This window comes from Pseudophryne corroboree, chromosome 1 (genome assembly GCF_028390025.1).
Source record: "Pseudophryne corroboree isolate aPseCor3 chromosome 1, aPseCor3.hap2, whole genome shotgun sequence".
Classification (NCBI taxonomy): domain Eukaryota; kingdom Metazoa; phylum Chordata; class Amphibia; order Anura; family Myobatrachidae; genus Pseudophryne; species Pseudophryne corroboree.
In genome coordinates, this window is record NC_086444.1 from 559,703,638 (window position 1) to 559,717,274 (window position 13,637).

Genomic DNA, 13,637 nt, shown 5'->3' on the forward strand with positions numbered 1-13,637 from the left:
AGTGCCCATGTCTCCTGCGGATCCCATCTATACCCCATGGTTCTTGAAGCATCCCCAGCATCCTCTAGGACGTATGAGAAATAGGTATTACTTTTCTGGCTCACAAACAAGTACTTCCTTCCATATTAACATAAGTGACATCTCAATAACTCAAAACCTAATCATATGGAAGGAGGAAGAAGGAAGGAAGGAATAAGAGGAGGAAGAGGAGGAAGAGGAAGCAGCCTTTTAGTATTTAACATACAGTAGTAAAACAAGATTATGTTTGCCCCTGTACTGCTAACTCCATCTATAGATGGTGAGAGCGATGTGGTCTCCACTGCAGGCAAAGAGGACCCAGCGAAGCCTTTAAGGCATTGTGGGTCCCCATCTAGTGAAAGTGTAATGTAAATGCACAGACAGGTCGTCGCACATGATACAACAGCCCATCACTGGCACCGTTAGGCTGCTAGCAACAGAGCGGAAGGTGCCGCTAAACAGGGGGGCGTCACTGGATCTCGCTGGAGGAATGTTAAATACCAACAACATATTCGTTCATATCACTGCAATACTAAACTAAATATGCCACTGGTATTAAGGTTCATTGGTAAATGGGGCCCTAAGTTTGCCATGTGAAAGACAAATAATTTCATCATAGTGCTTTAGAGTCAGTGTTTTCATTCTGAATTTGTTTCTGCTTTCTAAATAGAACGACATGGCCAAGAAAAAAAACGAACTGATAGATAGAATGAATAGTGAGGGTTGCTAGTTTCAGTCTGACAGTGTTTTAGGATTGTCAATACAGTATGTCACAACACAGTGCCTACCTTTGGTCTCCAGTGTGACTGGATCGGAGTATTCCCCTGCCACAGCTTTGTTGCAAGCTCGTACTCTAAAGTTCATATACTTGGAGTCAAACTTCAAACCTACATGTAAATATAAGAGTAGTATATGAGTAATGATCTGAGATGGGAAAGCAGCATCTCTGTACACACGAATTGTCACCACATACAAAGCTGCACGCTGTGACATCTTTATCACATATCATTACTTCAAGTATGTCATGTACGGTAGGGTGGTGACAAACAAAAACAAGTTACTGTACAAAAGCATTAATAGTGACCTTGCTGCTACAATGAAGAGTGTAAATACGCAGAAACAAAGCGCAAGTAGCACCAATAGTCTCTAGAGGACAATGAAGAATAGAATGAGCAATGCAATACAGGAATGCATACAGAAAGCTGGTGATACCTGATAAGCCACCAGTACAGTACAAAGATGTTGCCCCAAATTTCCCTATAAAGCTTAAACCATATCTCATATCAATGTCACAAACAGCCACTAATTACAAACCTGGGCCCTCATTCCGAGTTGATCGGTCGCAAGGCGAATTTAGCAGAGTTACACACGCTAAGCCGCCGCCTACTGGGAGTGAATCTTAGCTTCTTAAAATTGCGACCGATGTATTCGCAATATTGCGATTACTAACTACTTAGCAGTTTCAGAGTAGCTCCAGACTTACTCTTCCTGTGCGATCATTTCAGTGCTTGTCGTTCCTGGTTGACGTCACAAACACACCCAGCGTTCGCCCAGGCACTCCCACCGTTTCCCCGGCCACTCCTGCGTTTTTTCCGGAAACGGTAGCGTTTTCAGCCACACGCCCCTGAAACGCCGTGTTTCCGCCCAGTAACACCCATTTCCTGTCAATCACATTACGATCGCCGGAGCGAAGAAAAAGCCGTGAGTAAAAATACTTTCTTCATAGTAAAGTTACTTGGCGCAGTCGCAGTGCGAACATTGCGCATGCGTACTACGCGGATTTTCACTGCGATGCGATGAAAAATACCGAGCGAACAACTCGGAATGAGGGCCCTTATCACTAGAGTCTGTGGTGCTGGTCTCCAATACCAATTGGTTAAAGACAATGGTGAGGTACATATATATTAGAGGGGAACAAGGAACCTTAAGGTTCAGAATTGCACAGACAAAACACCAGGAAAGACACCAACTGTAACTTTATTATATGTCAGAGTAACTATATAATACAATTCAGTAATAAAAAAATAGAAGGTAACATACTGTAAGTATTTCAAGGCTAATCACCAAACCTTACATCAGATCCCACCCACACCCTGGTTCACATGAATGAGACTATCCATTTTAATGTTTCTTTTATAACTTTATAGATACAATACATTTTCTACAATAGCGAGAAGAGAAACATTTCAAATGTCGACATTTTAACTATAAAGGATAAATAAAACTCCATGCAAACCTCTTGGAGGTCTATGTGTGTTGACTATAAAGGGGGGGGATAAAAAATAGGACTTTAATACCTACCGGTAATTCCTTTTCTCGTAGTCCGTAGTGGATACTGGGGAACTGTACTTTAGTACCATGGGGTATAGATCGGGTCCTCTGGAGCCTGGCACTTTAAAACCTTTAGTAAGTGTGTTTGTGTGCTGGCTCCTCCCCTCTTTGCCCCTCCTACCAGATTCAGTCTAGGAAACTGTGCCTGAGGAGACGGACATACCACGAGAGAAGAAAATAGGTACAACAGCGGTGAGGCACTAAGCCAAAACACAACCATAACCGAAAAAGGAGGGCGCTAACCAGAACAGAGGATAGCATCACCAACCTAACCAGGATAGAAAAGCTATTCCAACAACATAAGGGGACCGCAACGGCGGGCCAACCAAACACTTAGTCAGGTAAGCAGGAAATTGAAACACTGAGGCGGGTGCCCAGTACCCACTACGATTAAAGAAATTACCGGTAGGTATTAAATTCCTATTTTCTCTTACATCCTAGTGGATACTGGGGAACTGTACTTTAGTACCATGGGGAAGTCCCAAAGCTCCCAAATGGGTGGGAGAGTGCCGAGATCCCTGTAAAACCGCCTGACCAAACTGAAGGTCATCCTTGGCCAAGGTGTTGAACCGACAAAATTTAACAAAAGTGTTCGAACCAGACCAAGTAGCAGCTCGGCACAACTGCAAGGCCGAGACACCCGGGCAGCCGCCCAGGAAGAGCCCACAGATCTCGTTGAGTGGGCCTGAATAGACGTCGGCAAGGCAGAGCCGCCGAAGTATAGGCTTGTTGAATGGTCAATCTTGTTTAGGAGCCGGACGACCAATCTTGGTGGCATCGTAATGGACAAACAGCGAATCATATTTCCGATGACAAGCAGTCCGTTTGACATAAACCTTGAGACCCTCACCACATCCAAGGACTCTGGACCAACGGAAGCGTCAGACAACACTGGAACCACAATGGGTTGATTCACATGAACAGCAGATACCACTTTTGCCAAAAACTGAGGTCGGGTCCTGAGTTCTACCCTGTCTTCATGAAAAATCAAATAAGGGCTCTTACAGGATAAGGCCTCCAATTCAGAGACGTATCTGGCAGACGCCAATGCTAATAACATCACCGTCTTCCAGGTAAGAAATTTAAATTCCACCCTATGTAAGGGTTCAAACCAATCCGATTGAAGAAAAGACAGAACCACATTGAGATCCCACGGAGCCGTGGGAGGTACGAAGGGCGGTTGCATATAAAGAACTCCTTTTAGGAAGGTTTGTACTTCCGGCAACATAGCGGGTTGTTTCTGCAAGAAAATAGAAAGCGCCGAAATCTGCACCTTGATGGAGCCTAAACGTAGGCCCATATCCACTCCCGCTTGCAGGAAAAGTAGAAAACAACCAATTCTAAATTCCACAGGAGAAACCTTTCTACTTTCATACCAGGAAACATACTTTTTCCAGATACGATGAAAATGTTTTGACGTAACCATTTTCCTGGCCTGGATCATAGTGGAAATCACCCTGGAGGGAAGACCTTTCCTGGCTAGAATCTCCCTCTCAACTACCAAGCCGTCAAACGTAGCCGTAGTAAGTCTGGATAGATGAACGGACCTTGTTGAAGAAGATCCTTTTGGAGCGGCAGAGGCCAGGGATCATCCAGATCCATGGATAGGAGGTATGAGTACCACGCCCCATGGAGGCCAATACGGGGCAATTAGAATTGCTTGAAAGCATTCCCTTCTTAGTATTTTTAGAATCCTTGGGATTAGTGGTAAAGGAGGGAACAGGTACACAAACTGGTACGTCCACGGTGTTGTCAGCACGTCCACTGCTACAGCCTGTGGATCCCTCGTTCTGGAACAGTAACAGCATAGCTTCTTGTTGAGACAAGAAGTCATCAGATCTATCTGAGGACAGCCTCACCGGTGAATTAACTGTTGAAACACCTGGGGATGTAGGTCCCATTCCCCAGGATGGAGGTCGTGTCTGCAGAGGAAGTCTGCTTCCCAGTTGTCCACTCCTCCGCCTAGAAGAGTATTTTTGACACTTCTCGCATCACCGCTATGCTTCTTGTTCTCTCTTGTCGGTTTATGTATGCCACCGCTGTGGCGTTGTCCAATTGAACCTGGATCACCTGATCTTTCAGGAGATGGGAAGCTGGCAAAAGAGCATTGCTCTGAGTTCCAGGATGTTTATTGGCAGAGCAGATAACTGAAGTGACCATATCCCCTGGAACTTGGCCATTGGGTCACAGCCCCCCAACCCCGGAGACGGTCATCCGTTGTCAGTAGAATCCACGAGTGGATATTGAAATTCCTGCCTTCTACCAGGTGAGGAACTTGTAGCCACCACAATAGAGAAATCCGGGCTTTCGGAGTTAAGGTCACTTCCTGATGCATGTGAAGGCGAGACCCTGACCATTTGTCCAGCAGATCCAGCTGAAATGGCCGGGCATGAAATCTGCCATATTGGATTGCCTCATAAGCAGCTACCATCCTGCCCAGCAAGCATATGCACAGATGTATGGATACCTTGTGTCAAACTCGAAAAATATTGTAATGCATACATCACGTACTAACCACACACACATGCCCGCTGCGCGTGCACTTGTTCCGCCGTGCGTGCACATATCCGCAATTTGCGTATGGTCGCTCCCACGATCCTGCGCGTGGTATGGGTATTTACGGCGGAGTTTGTGAGCGCATAGAGGGTTATCAGAACATTACATATTTAACCCAAATAGTGCACTTTGTACACATAGCTCCCCTGCATCACATCAGCAAGTATCAACGGTTTAAATGGTTCCAGGACTAAGGGATTCACGTTTGCATGATAGGAAGGGACAGACAAAGGTTATAGGGTGATGTCTAGTATCCAGCTGTAGGGTATTTTAAGGGTAACATTCCGGTGTTGGTTAGAGAAAGATCGCATGTTCCTGCGTATAGTTATGTGCAGAAGTAGAATATAAATATAAACTGTATATTATGTATGCGGCGGGAATCCAGAGGAGACCACCCACAAGAGCAGTTGGGAAAGACATCGCCCACCTTTTCAAATCAACCTATGACCTCTCCTGTAATGTAAAGATGCATCTCTGTGTCCAATAGACAAAGGGATTACAGTGACCATTGTATTGTATATGGAAGTAGAGTATAAAAAGCCTGTTGTTGCCTGGCTGGTCAGAAGACTCTGAACGCTATCTACCTGATGAGCGGAGGACTGGTCCAGGTTGCGCAAGCGAACATTCTCACGTATCTACATTGACTGTGGCCATTATTCTGTTGTAGATTTATCTTGTTAGCCTTGTAGTGTATAACTTGTACTGTTATCCCCTTTCAAATAATCCACTGTGGCCTTAGAACCCAGCGGTTAACTACAAATCGGTGTTGTGTCCTCATTTCCCTGCTAGGGTTTAAAGTGTATTTAACTGTATATGGTTTAAGAGTGTGTTGATAAGGTGTGTACGCACAGCAAGTACTTGATACCGTCAGCGCTGCGTAAGGTTTAAGGTGTAACATCATTACAGTGCTTTGCGGCACATGGTTTAGAGTGTAAGAATAACATTGCATTGCATTTCGAATAAGGTTTAAAGTTTATCAAGAGGGTGCGCGCGCTGTGCGTACTCTGTACACCCAGCTAATGGCAAATAGCGTACGAAGTGCGTAGCGTGTGTATTAAGTATAGCGGCCGTAGCGGCTCCATGGTAAGAGTGTGTTTAAAGGTATAGCTTTATGGTGTAAAATAATATCGACATTATCACTTGCGAGGACGGAGCACTGAGCGGACCATAGCTTGGATAGCCAAGGCCTTGTACATCAGAAGAAACACCTTCTGAGACACTGTATCCAGTATCATTCCTAGAAACTGAAGACGTTGGGTCGGTTCTAGGTGAGATTTCTGAAAATTTAGGATACACCCATGATCCGTAAGTAGGCGAGTCGTTAGATTGATGCTTTGGAGTAGATGCTCCCTGGACATAGCCTTTATCAGGAGATCGTCCAAGTAGGGGACTATGTTGACTCCCATCATGCGTGAAGACCCTCGGAGCTGTGGATAGTCCAAAGGGTAAGGCCTGAAACTGGAAATGGTCGTCCAAGATGGCGAACCTGAGGTAAGCATGATGAGGGGGCCACATGGGAATGTGTAGGTAAGCATCCTTGACAAACAGATACCAGGAATTCCCCCTCCTCCAGACCGGACACCACTGCCCGCAGGGATTCCATCTTGAATTTGAACACCAGCAGATACGGGCTTAGAGACTTCAGGTTCAAGATGGGGCGCACCTTACCGTCTGGTTTTGGAACAACAAAAAGACTGGAGTAAAGACCCCTGTTGTGTAACGAAGGAGGTACTGGAACCACCACCACCCCTGTCTGCAAAAGATTTTGAATAGCCTCTTGCAAGGTAACTTTTGCTGCGGGTAAAGCTGGTAAACCCGATTTGAAAAATCTGTGAGGAGGAAGTGCTTGAAATTCCAGCCGCTATCCCTGGGAAATGAGGTCCCTCACCCAAGGATCCCGTCAGGACTTCGCCCACAAGTGGGTGAAGTGTTGAAGGCGAGCACCTACCTGGAAGTCGCCTTGCTGCTGGGGCCAACCGTCACGCGGAAGGCTTAGCAGCAGCGGATCCAGCGGTCTGGTCCAGGGACGCAACAATTGCAGGCTTACGGGACTTACCACGAGATCCTCTGGGAGTGGTGGAGACCCCTTGGCCCCTGCCTCTGAATCTTGCCACACAAAAGGACTGCAAGGAGGGACCTGTGTAAGAACGTCGAGCAGGTGGCGCAGCAGACGGCAGATAGATAGATTTACCCACCGTTGCCTGGGAGATCCATTTATTTAACTCGTCCCCAAACAAGGCATCACCTGTAAAGGGAAAATTTTCGACACCCTTTTTGGAATCTGCGTCCGCTGACCATTGACGTAACCACAGAGCTCTGTGTGCCGAAACTGCCATAGCAGTAGTGCGCCCATTTACCTTAAACAATTCCTTTATAGCTTCACTCATAAAATTTGCAGCATCCTGTATGTGTTGCAGCAGAGTAATGACATCATCCTGGGGCAGAGTGTCTTATCCATTAATAAGATTATCAGACCACTTAACTACTGCCCTAGAAATCCAACCACAAACTATCGTGGAATGCTGTGCTACGCCAGCCGCCGTATATATTGCCTTGAGAGTAGTCTCAATTTTACGGTCAGCGCGCTCTTTTAGGGATATAGCCCCTGGCACCGGCAGTACCAATTTCTTAGACAGTCTGGACACAGACGTATCGACTGATGGGGGTTTTTCCCATACCTTTCTGTCCTCAGCTGGGAGGGGAAAAGTAGATAAAAACCTCTGAGGAGTTTTACATTTCTTGTCAGGGTTTACCTATGCCTTCCTGGCCAGGGAGTTTAATTCCTTAGACACAGGAAAGGTGGCCTTGGGTCTAACATTAAAGTACAACTCCTCATCTGGTTCTGCTTCCTGATCTGGTATGTGAAGAACCTCTCTTACAGCATAAATGATGGCCTCCACCCCAGGGGACAGAGAGCTGTCCTCATCCATATCATTATCATCCACATCAGGCTAATCAGAATCCGACTGGAGCACCTGTGGCAGTGAGCATTTATGTGAAACCAACAGAGGGGGCTGAGAAGCCTTTCTGGTATCTGCTGCTTTGGCCATACAATCAATAGACTGTTTTAACACCTGTCTCTCCTTTTTAGCTGCAGTTAATTCTGAATTCACATTGTGAATTATGCTTTTCAAAGTATCTAGCCAGTCAGGTGCCTGTGAGCTGTGTCCAGAGGTGATAAGGAGCGCTGTTCACACATGAGGGATCCCGCAGAAGAAGTGGTAGAGTAACAAGCAGCACACATAACCATGTCAACAGACACAGAGAAACGGAGACCAGCACACAGAACACAGCAGCACAGTGTGTGAAAATATGTGTGTCACCTTATAGATGTGCAGCGGCGCTACCACTGATGTGTCCCCCCCCCTGCTATGACCCCCTGGTACCAGTACAGGGTTTGTAACAGCGTGGGTCCGTGGAGGAGCAGCGTGCGTGCAGCCTTGATGATCCACAGCAGCAGGAAATGGCGCCTTCCCGCCTCTGGTCCCGCTCTCTGGGAAGCCCCGCCCCTGTAATGGTGCACGGTCTCACTAATGCTTATACTAGCTGAATTAGCATTAACAGTACACACAAAGCCTACTGACAGTGAGCACTGTGGAGCATAAGCCCGCTGAGCCAGTGTAGTCCGCAGCGAGCACCGCAACTCATGGCCCGTTAACACCACATGACATGCCGCCAAACCACACCGGGGACCCACTAACCGGGACCCCGGTGTTAACACTCACTGCACCTGACGATCTTTGGCATCTGTTAGAGGGTGGCGGCTAGCTGCTGGCGTGGGCACACACGGTATGGTGTGTAAAACAGCACCTCAGGAGCTCAATGTCCTGTCAGCTGGTTACGAACTATTAACCCTCAGGAGGTTGGTTCGGTCCCCCCTCTAAGTCCCACGAAGCAGGTAGTCTGGTTGCCAACCAGTACTACCTGAAAATAAAACTAAAATAAAAAATAAAGGAAACTCTCTGGAGCTCCAGAGAAATGCACCCGGCTCCTTGGGCACATTTTTCTAAACTGAGTCTGGTAGGAGGGGCATAGAGGAAAGGAGCCAGCACACACATACACTCACTAAAGGTTTTAAAGTGCCAGGCTCCAGTGGACCGGATCTGTACCCCATGGTACTAAAGTACAGTTTCCCAGGGGGCGTGTCCTAGCGGGACATGGAGTAGCAGCTCAGTGCGGGCGCTCTCCACCTACACCATCCGTACAGCATATCTTGAGGAGCACCCGAGTCCACTTTCACACACCTGCTGGGGAAAGGTGCCGTGCCGCCGGGGAGCTGCTGCAGACCGCCCAACGTGCGGTGTTTGCCGGGTTGCTGGGCACCTTTTATCTCCACTCCGGGTCTCCCAAGATGGCGCCGTGACTTCCGGTCCCGGCCCTGCAGCGTGTCTGTACAGCGTGTGCCGCGCTGGGCCTGCCTGTACATCCAGGGACAGTTTCCTGAGTTGCCAGACCCTGACTGCTGGTCTCCTGAGCCTGCTCTGCGCCGGACATCCCAGCTGAGGGCCGCAGTGTGTTTAACCCCCCCCCCCCCCGTGCTGCCTGTGAGCAACGGGGCTGACTGGGTGACTCTGCCTGCCTTCAGGGATGTGTTCCTGCCTTACAAGACCCTGATTCCTGCGTTGCCAGACCCTGCCTGCTGGTCTCCTGAGCCTGCTCTGCGACGGACACCACAGCTAAGGACCGCAGTGAGTTTAGAACCCCCCTGTGCTGACTGTGTGCAAACGGGGCCGGGGGGCTGCCTGTGTGACTCTGAACAACTGGCTTCGCTCTCCCCACGTAGGGAGTGACAGGCAGGGACTCCTCTGTTCTTTACTCCAGGCATATCTGCCCCTGGAGCCATAACCCTGCCTTTTTTTATTTTATTTTATTATATTTTACAGTGCCCTGCTGTGGGTCCTACAAATATTGTGTGCTTCCCCCATACTGCGCACTGAGCTACATAACTATTTCTTTACCCAGGACTGGTGCTGCATCCTGCGCCACCTCCATAGTTTTTATGCTTATATTCTGAGGATTTCTTATTGCGTCGCTTATACAGCTGCCTCATTGGACCTGTAACCGTTACTGTCCTTTTGGTGTACCGTTCTTTTTTTGATTCTGCTTCATATCCTGCTGTTGCTGTGCCTTCCCCGAGCTGCTCAACTTGTTTTGCCTCAATATATCTAATAATGGTGAGGAATCACCACAAAACTGCTGCGGCCCGGCTCGCACAGTAGTCACATACCCCTGGAAGGAATGCGGCAACACTGGACAGGGGTGGGGATACCCCCCCTCCTCCAGCCTCCCCCAGTCAGTCATCTTCTTGTCGAGGCTACTGATGATGTGCTACAGAAAGAGTTGGAGGCCCTAGCGGCTAGCGAGTCTCGTTTCTGACAAGATAGGTCAAGTTCAGGCTGACTTGACCATAAAACATCACGATATCCAAAAAGTCAGAGAGCGGGTTGGGGAGGTTGAAACCCGTACTTCTACTTTGGAGGGTAAAATCTCACCGCTTAGCTCCCGTGTCACCGCCATTGATGGTCAGCTGTCAGATATTAAAGGCAAAATGCTAGATATGGAAGGCAGACTCAGGAGGAATAATGTCCGATTTGTGGGGCTTCCGGAAAAAAAAGTAGGGTACTGACCCGGAGAAGTTCCTTGAGACTTGGCTGACGAACTCTTTTGGTACTGACTCCTTTATGCCATTTTTCACGGTTGAACGGGCTCACAGGAGTCCTTTCAGACCACTGCCACCAGGTGCACCACCGCGCACCCTGATAGCAAAATTTCTCCATTATCGGGACTGGGATGCTGTTCTGTCGTTGGTGCGCACCAAGGGCCCCTTGTTATGGAACGGTTCCAAAATTTCGGTGTTTCCTGACTTTGCGCTGGAGGTGCAAAAAGACTGTGCACAATTTATTACGATTAAAAGGCATCTCAAGGATCTTAATTTACAGTATACAATGCTTTTTTCCTCTAGGCTTAGGGTAGTGGCAGACGGTGAAACAAAATTCTTTGCTATACCTCGGGAAGCTGCCCTGTGGCTAGACCGCTGGGCCCCGGCTAGACGGGCACTTGCAGCTGATCCATAATGCTTGTTTGTTTATTTCTTTGTTTTATCTTGGCTACTGTCAGTTGCTAATAATGATACTGCATTATGTTACCCAGATGATGCTACGATGATTCTGTTTTTGTTTATTATCTCACTCCACTGATGTGTTTTGTTTTTTTGAAGGGCTCGGGGTGGTGTCTCCCCACTTTCCTCATGTGAGGGTGGGAGGCCTGCACTTTTTGTTATTGTTTCTTTGGATGCTGCTAAGGCATTTGACTCAGTGGAGTGGGGTTTCTTGTGGGGGACTTGGACCGATTTGGCATTGGACCCAATTTTAAAAAATGGGTCCAACTTCTATACTCTGCTCCCACAGCTAGGGTTTCTGTTAATGGCCACATCTCCTCCAGCTTTCCTCTACAGAGAGGGACGAGGCAGGGGTGTCCTCTATCCCCGATCCTTTTGCCCTAGCTATAGTGCCATTGGCCTGTATTATTAGATCTTCCTTGCGGGTGGCGTGTTTCCGGTTGGGTGGCAGGACAGACAAAAATAGGATTTTAATACCTACCGGTAAATCCTTTTCTCCTAGTCCGTAGAGGATGCTGGGGTCCACTTCAGTACCATGGGGTATAGACGGTTCCGCAGGAGCCATGGGCACTTTAAGACTTTTCAAGGGTGTGAACTGGCTCCTCCCTCTATGCCCATCCTCCAGACCTCAGTTATAGGAACTGTGCCCAGGGAGACGGACATTTCGAGGAAAGGATTTACTTTTATACTAATGGTGAGATTCATACCAGCTCACACCTCAACCATGCCACACAACATGGCATTCAACATAACACACGCCGACAGGCATGAACCATTTACAGCAACATGCTGAAAACAAATGAAACACAACTAGAACTATAAAGAACAAACTGCAGGTAAAGTACGCACTGGGTCGGGTGCCCAGCATCCTCTACGGACTAGGAGAAAAAGATTTACCGGTAGGTATTAAAATCCTATTTTCTCATACGTCCTAGAGGATGCCGGGGTCCACTTCAGTACCATGGGGTTATACCAAAGCTCCAGTACGGGCGGAGAGTGCGGATGACCCTGCAGTACCGATTGACCGAACTTGAGGTCCTCATCGGCCAAGGTGTCAAACTTATAAAATTTAGCAAATGTGTTTGACCCTGACCAAGCAGCTGCTCGGCAAAGTTGTAAAGCCGAGACGCCCCAGGCAGCCACCCAGGATGAGCCCACTTTCCTAGTAGAATGGGCCTTTACCGACTTCGGTACCGGCAAGCCTGCCGTAGAATGAGCGTGCTGAATTGTCCCTCTGATCCAGCGCGCAATAGTCTGCTTAGAAGCAGGACACCCAATCTTGTTGGGAGCATACAGGACAAACAGAGCCTCTGTTTTCCGTAATCGAGCTGTTCTTGCGACATAAATCTTCAAAGCTCTAACCACATCTAAAGACTGTGACTCAGTGAAAGTGACAGCTTCTACTGGCACCGCAATAGGTTGGTTTATGTGGAAGGATGAAACCACCTTTGGAAGAAATTGTTGACGAGTTCTTAACTCTGCCCTATCTTCATGGAAGATCAGGTAAGGGCTCTTGTGAGACAAGGCCCCCAAACTCAAACACCCGCCCTGCGGATGCCAAGGCCAAAAGCATCACCATTTTTCAAGTGAGAAACCTCAATTCTATCTCCTGCAGAGGTTCAAACCAATCTGATTGAAGGAACTGCAACACCACATTAAGCTCCCATGGTGCCACTGGAGGCACAAATGGAAGCTGGATGTGTAGAACCCCTTTCACGAACGTCTGAACTTCTGGAAAGGCGGCCAATTGTTTTTGAAAGAAAACTGATATGGCCGAAATCTGGACCTTGATTGACCCCAATGTAAGACCCGCATTCACACCAGCCTGCAGAAAATGGAGAAAACGTCCCAACTCACTCTCTTCCATAGGAGCCTTCTTGGATTCACACCAAGACACATCTTCTCCAAATACGGTGGTAATGTTTAGATGTTACTCCTTTCCTGGCCTGAATAAGAGTGGGGATGACTTCCTTGGGAATACCCTTTCGGGCTAGGATCCGACGCTCAACCGCCATGCCGTCAAACGTAGCCGCGGTAAGTCTTGATACACACATGGCCCCTGCTGTAGTAGGTCCTCTCGAGGAGGAAGAGGCCGAGGATCTTCTATGAGCAACTCCTGAAGATCTGGATACCAAGCCCTCCTTGGCCAGTCCAGGGCAATGAAGATTGCTCAAACTCTTGTTCTTCTTATTATTTTGAGAACTTTTGGAATCAGTGGAAGTGGAGGGAAAACATATACCGACCGAAACACCCACTGGGTCACCAGTGCATCCACTGCTATTGCTTGAGGGTCTCTCGAACTGTAACAATATCTCTGAAGCTTCTTGTTTAGACGAGATGCCATCATGTCTACTTGAGGAACTCCCCAAAGACTTGTCACCTCTGCGAAGACTTCTTGGTGGAGGCCCCACTCTCCTGGATGGAGATCGTGTCTGCTGAGGAAGTCTGCTTCCCAGTTGTCCACTCCCGGAATGAAAATTGCTGACAGAGCTCTAACATGTCTTTCTGCCCAGAGGAGAATCCTCGTCACCTCTGCCATTGCCGCTCTGCTTTTCGTTCCACCTTGCTTATGTATGCGACTGCTGTTACATTGTCCGACTGGATCTGCACGGGA

At 48.0% G+C, this 13,637-nt stretch overlaps 1 protein-coding gene across 3 annotated transcripts in view; it reads right to left on the reverse strand.

The window, feature by feature from the left end:
* The window catches only part of FSD1L (fibronectin type III and SPRY domain containing 1 like), a 240,097-nt gene that overhangs the window by 107,646 nt on the left and 118,814 nt on the right, over positions 1-13,637 (reverse strand). For all 3 annotated transcript variants that reach the window (XM_063914148.1, XM_063914147.1, XM_063914146.1), the window contains exon 8: positions 807-905. In XM_063914148.1, the coding sequence (XP_063770218.1) occupies positions 807-905 (99 nt within the window). The remainder of the gene's footprint in view (positions 1-806; positions 906-13,637) is intronic.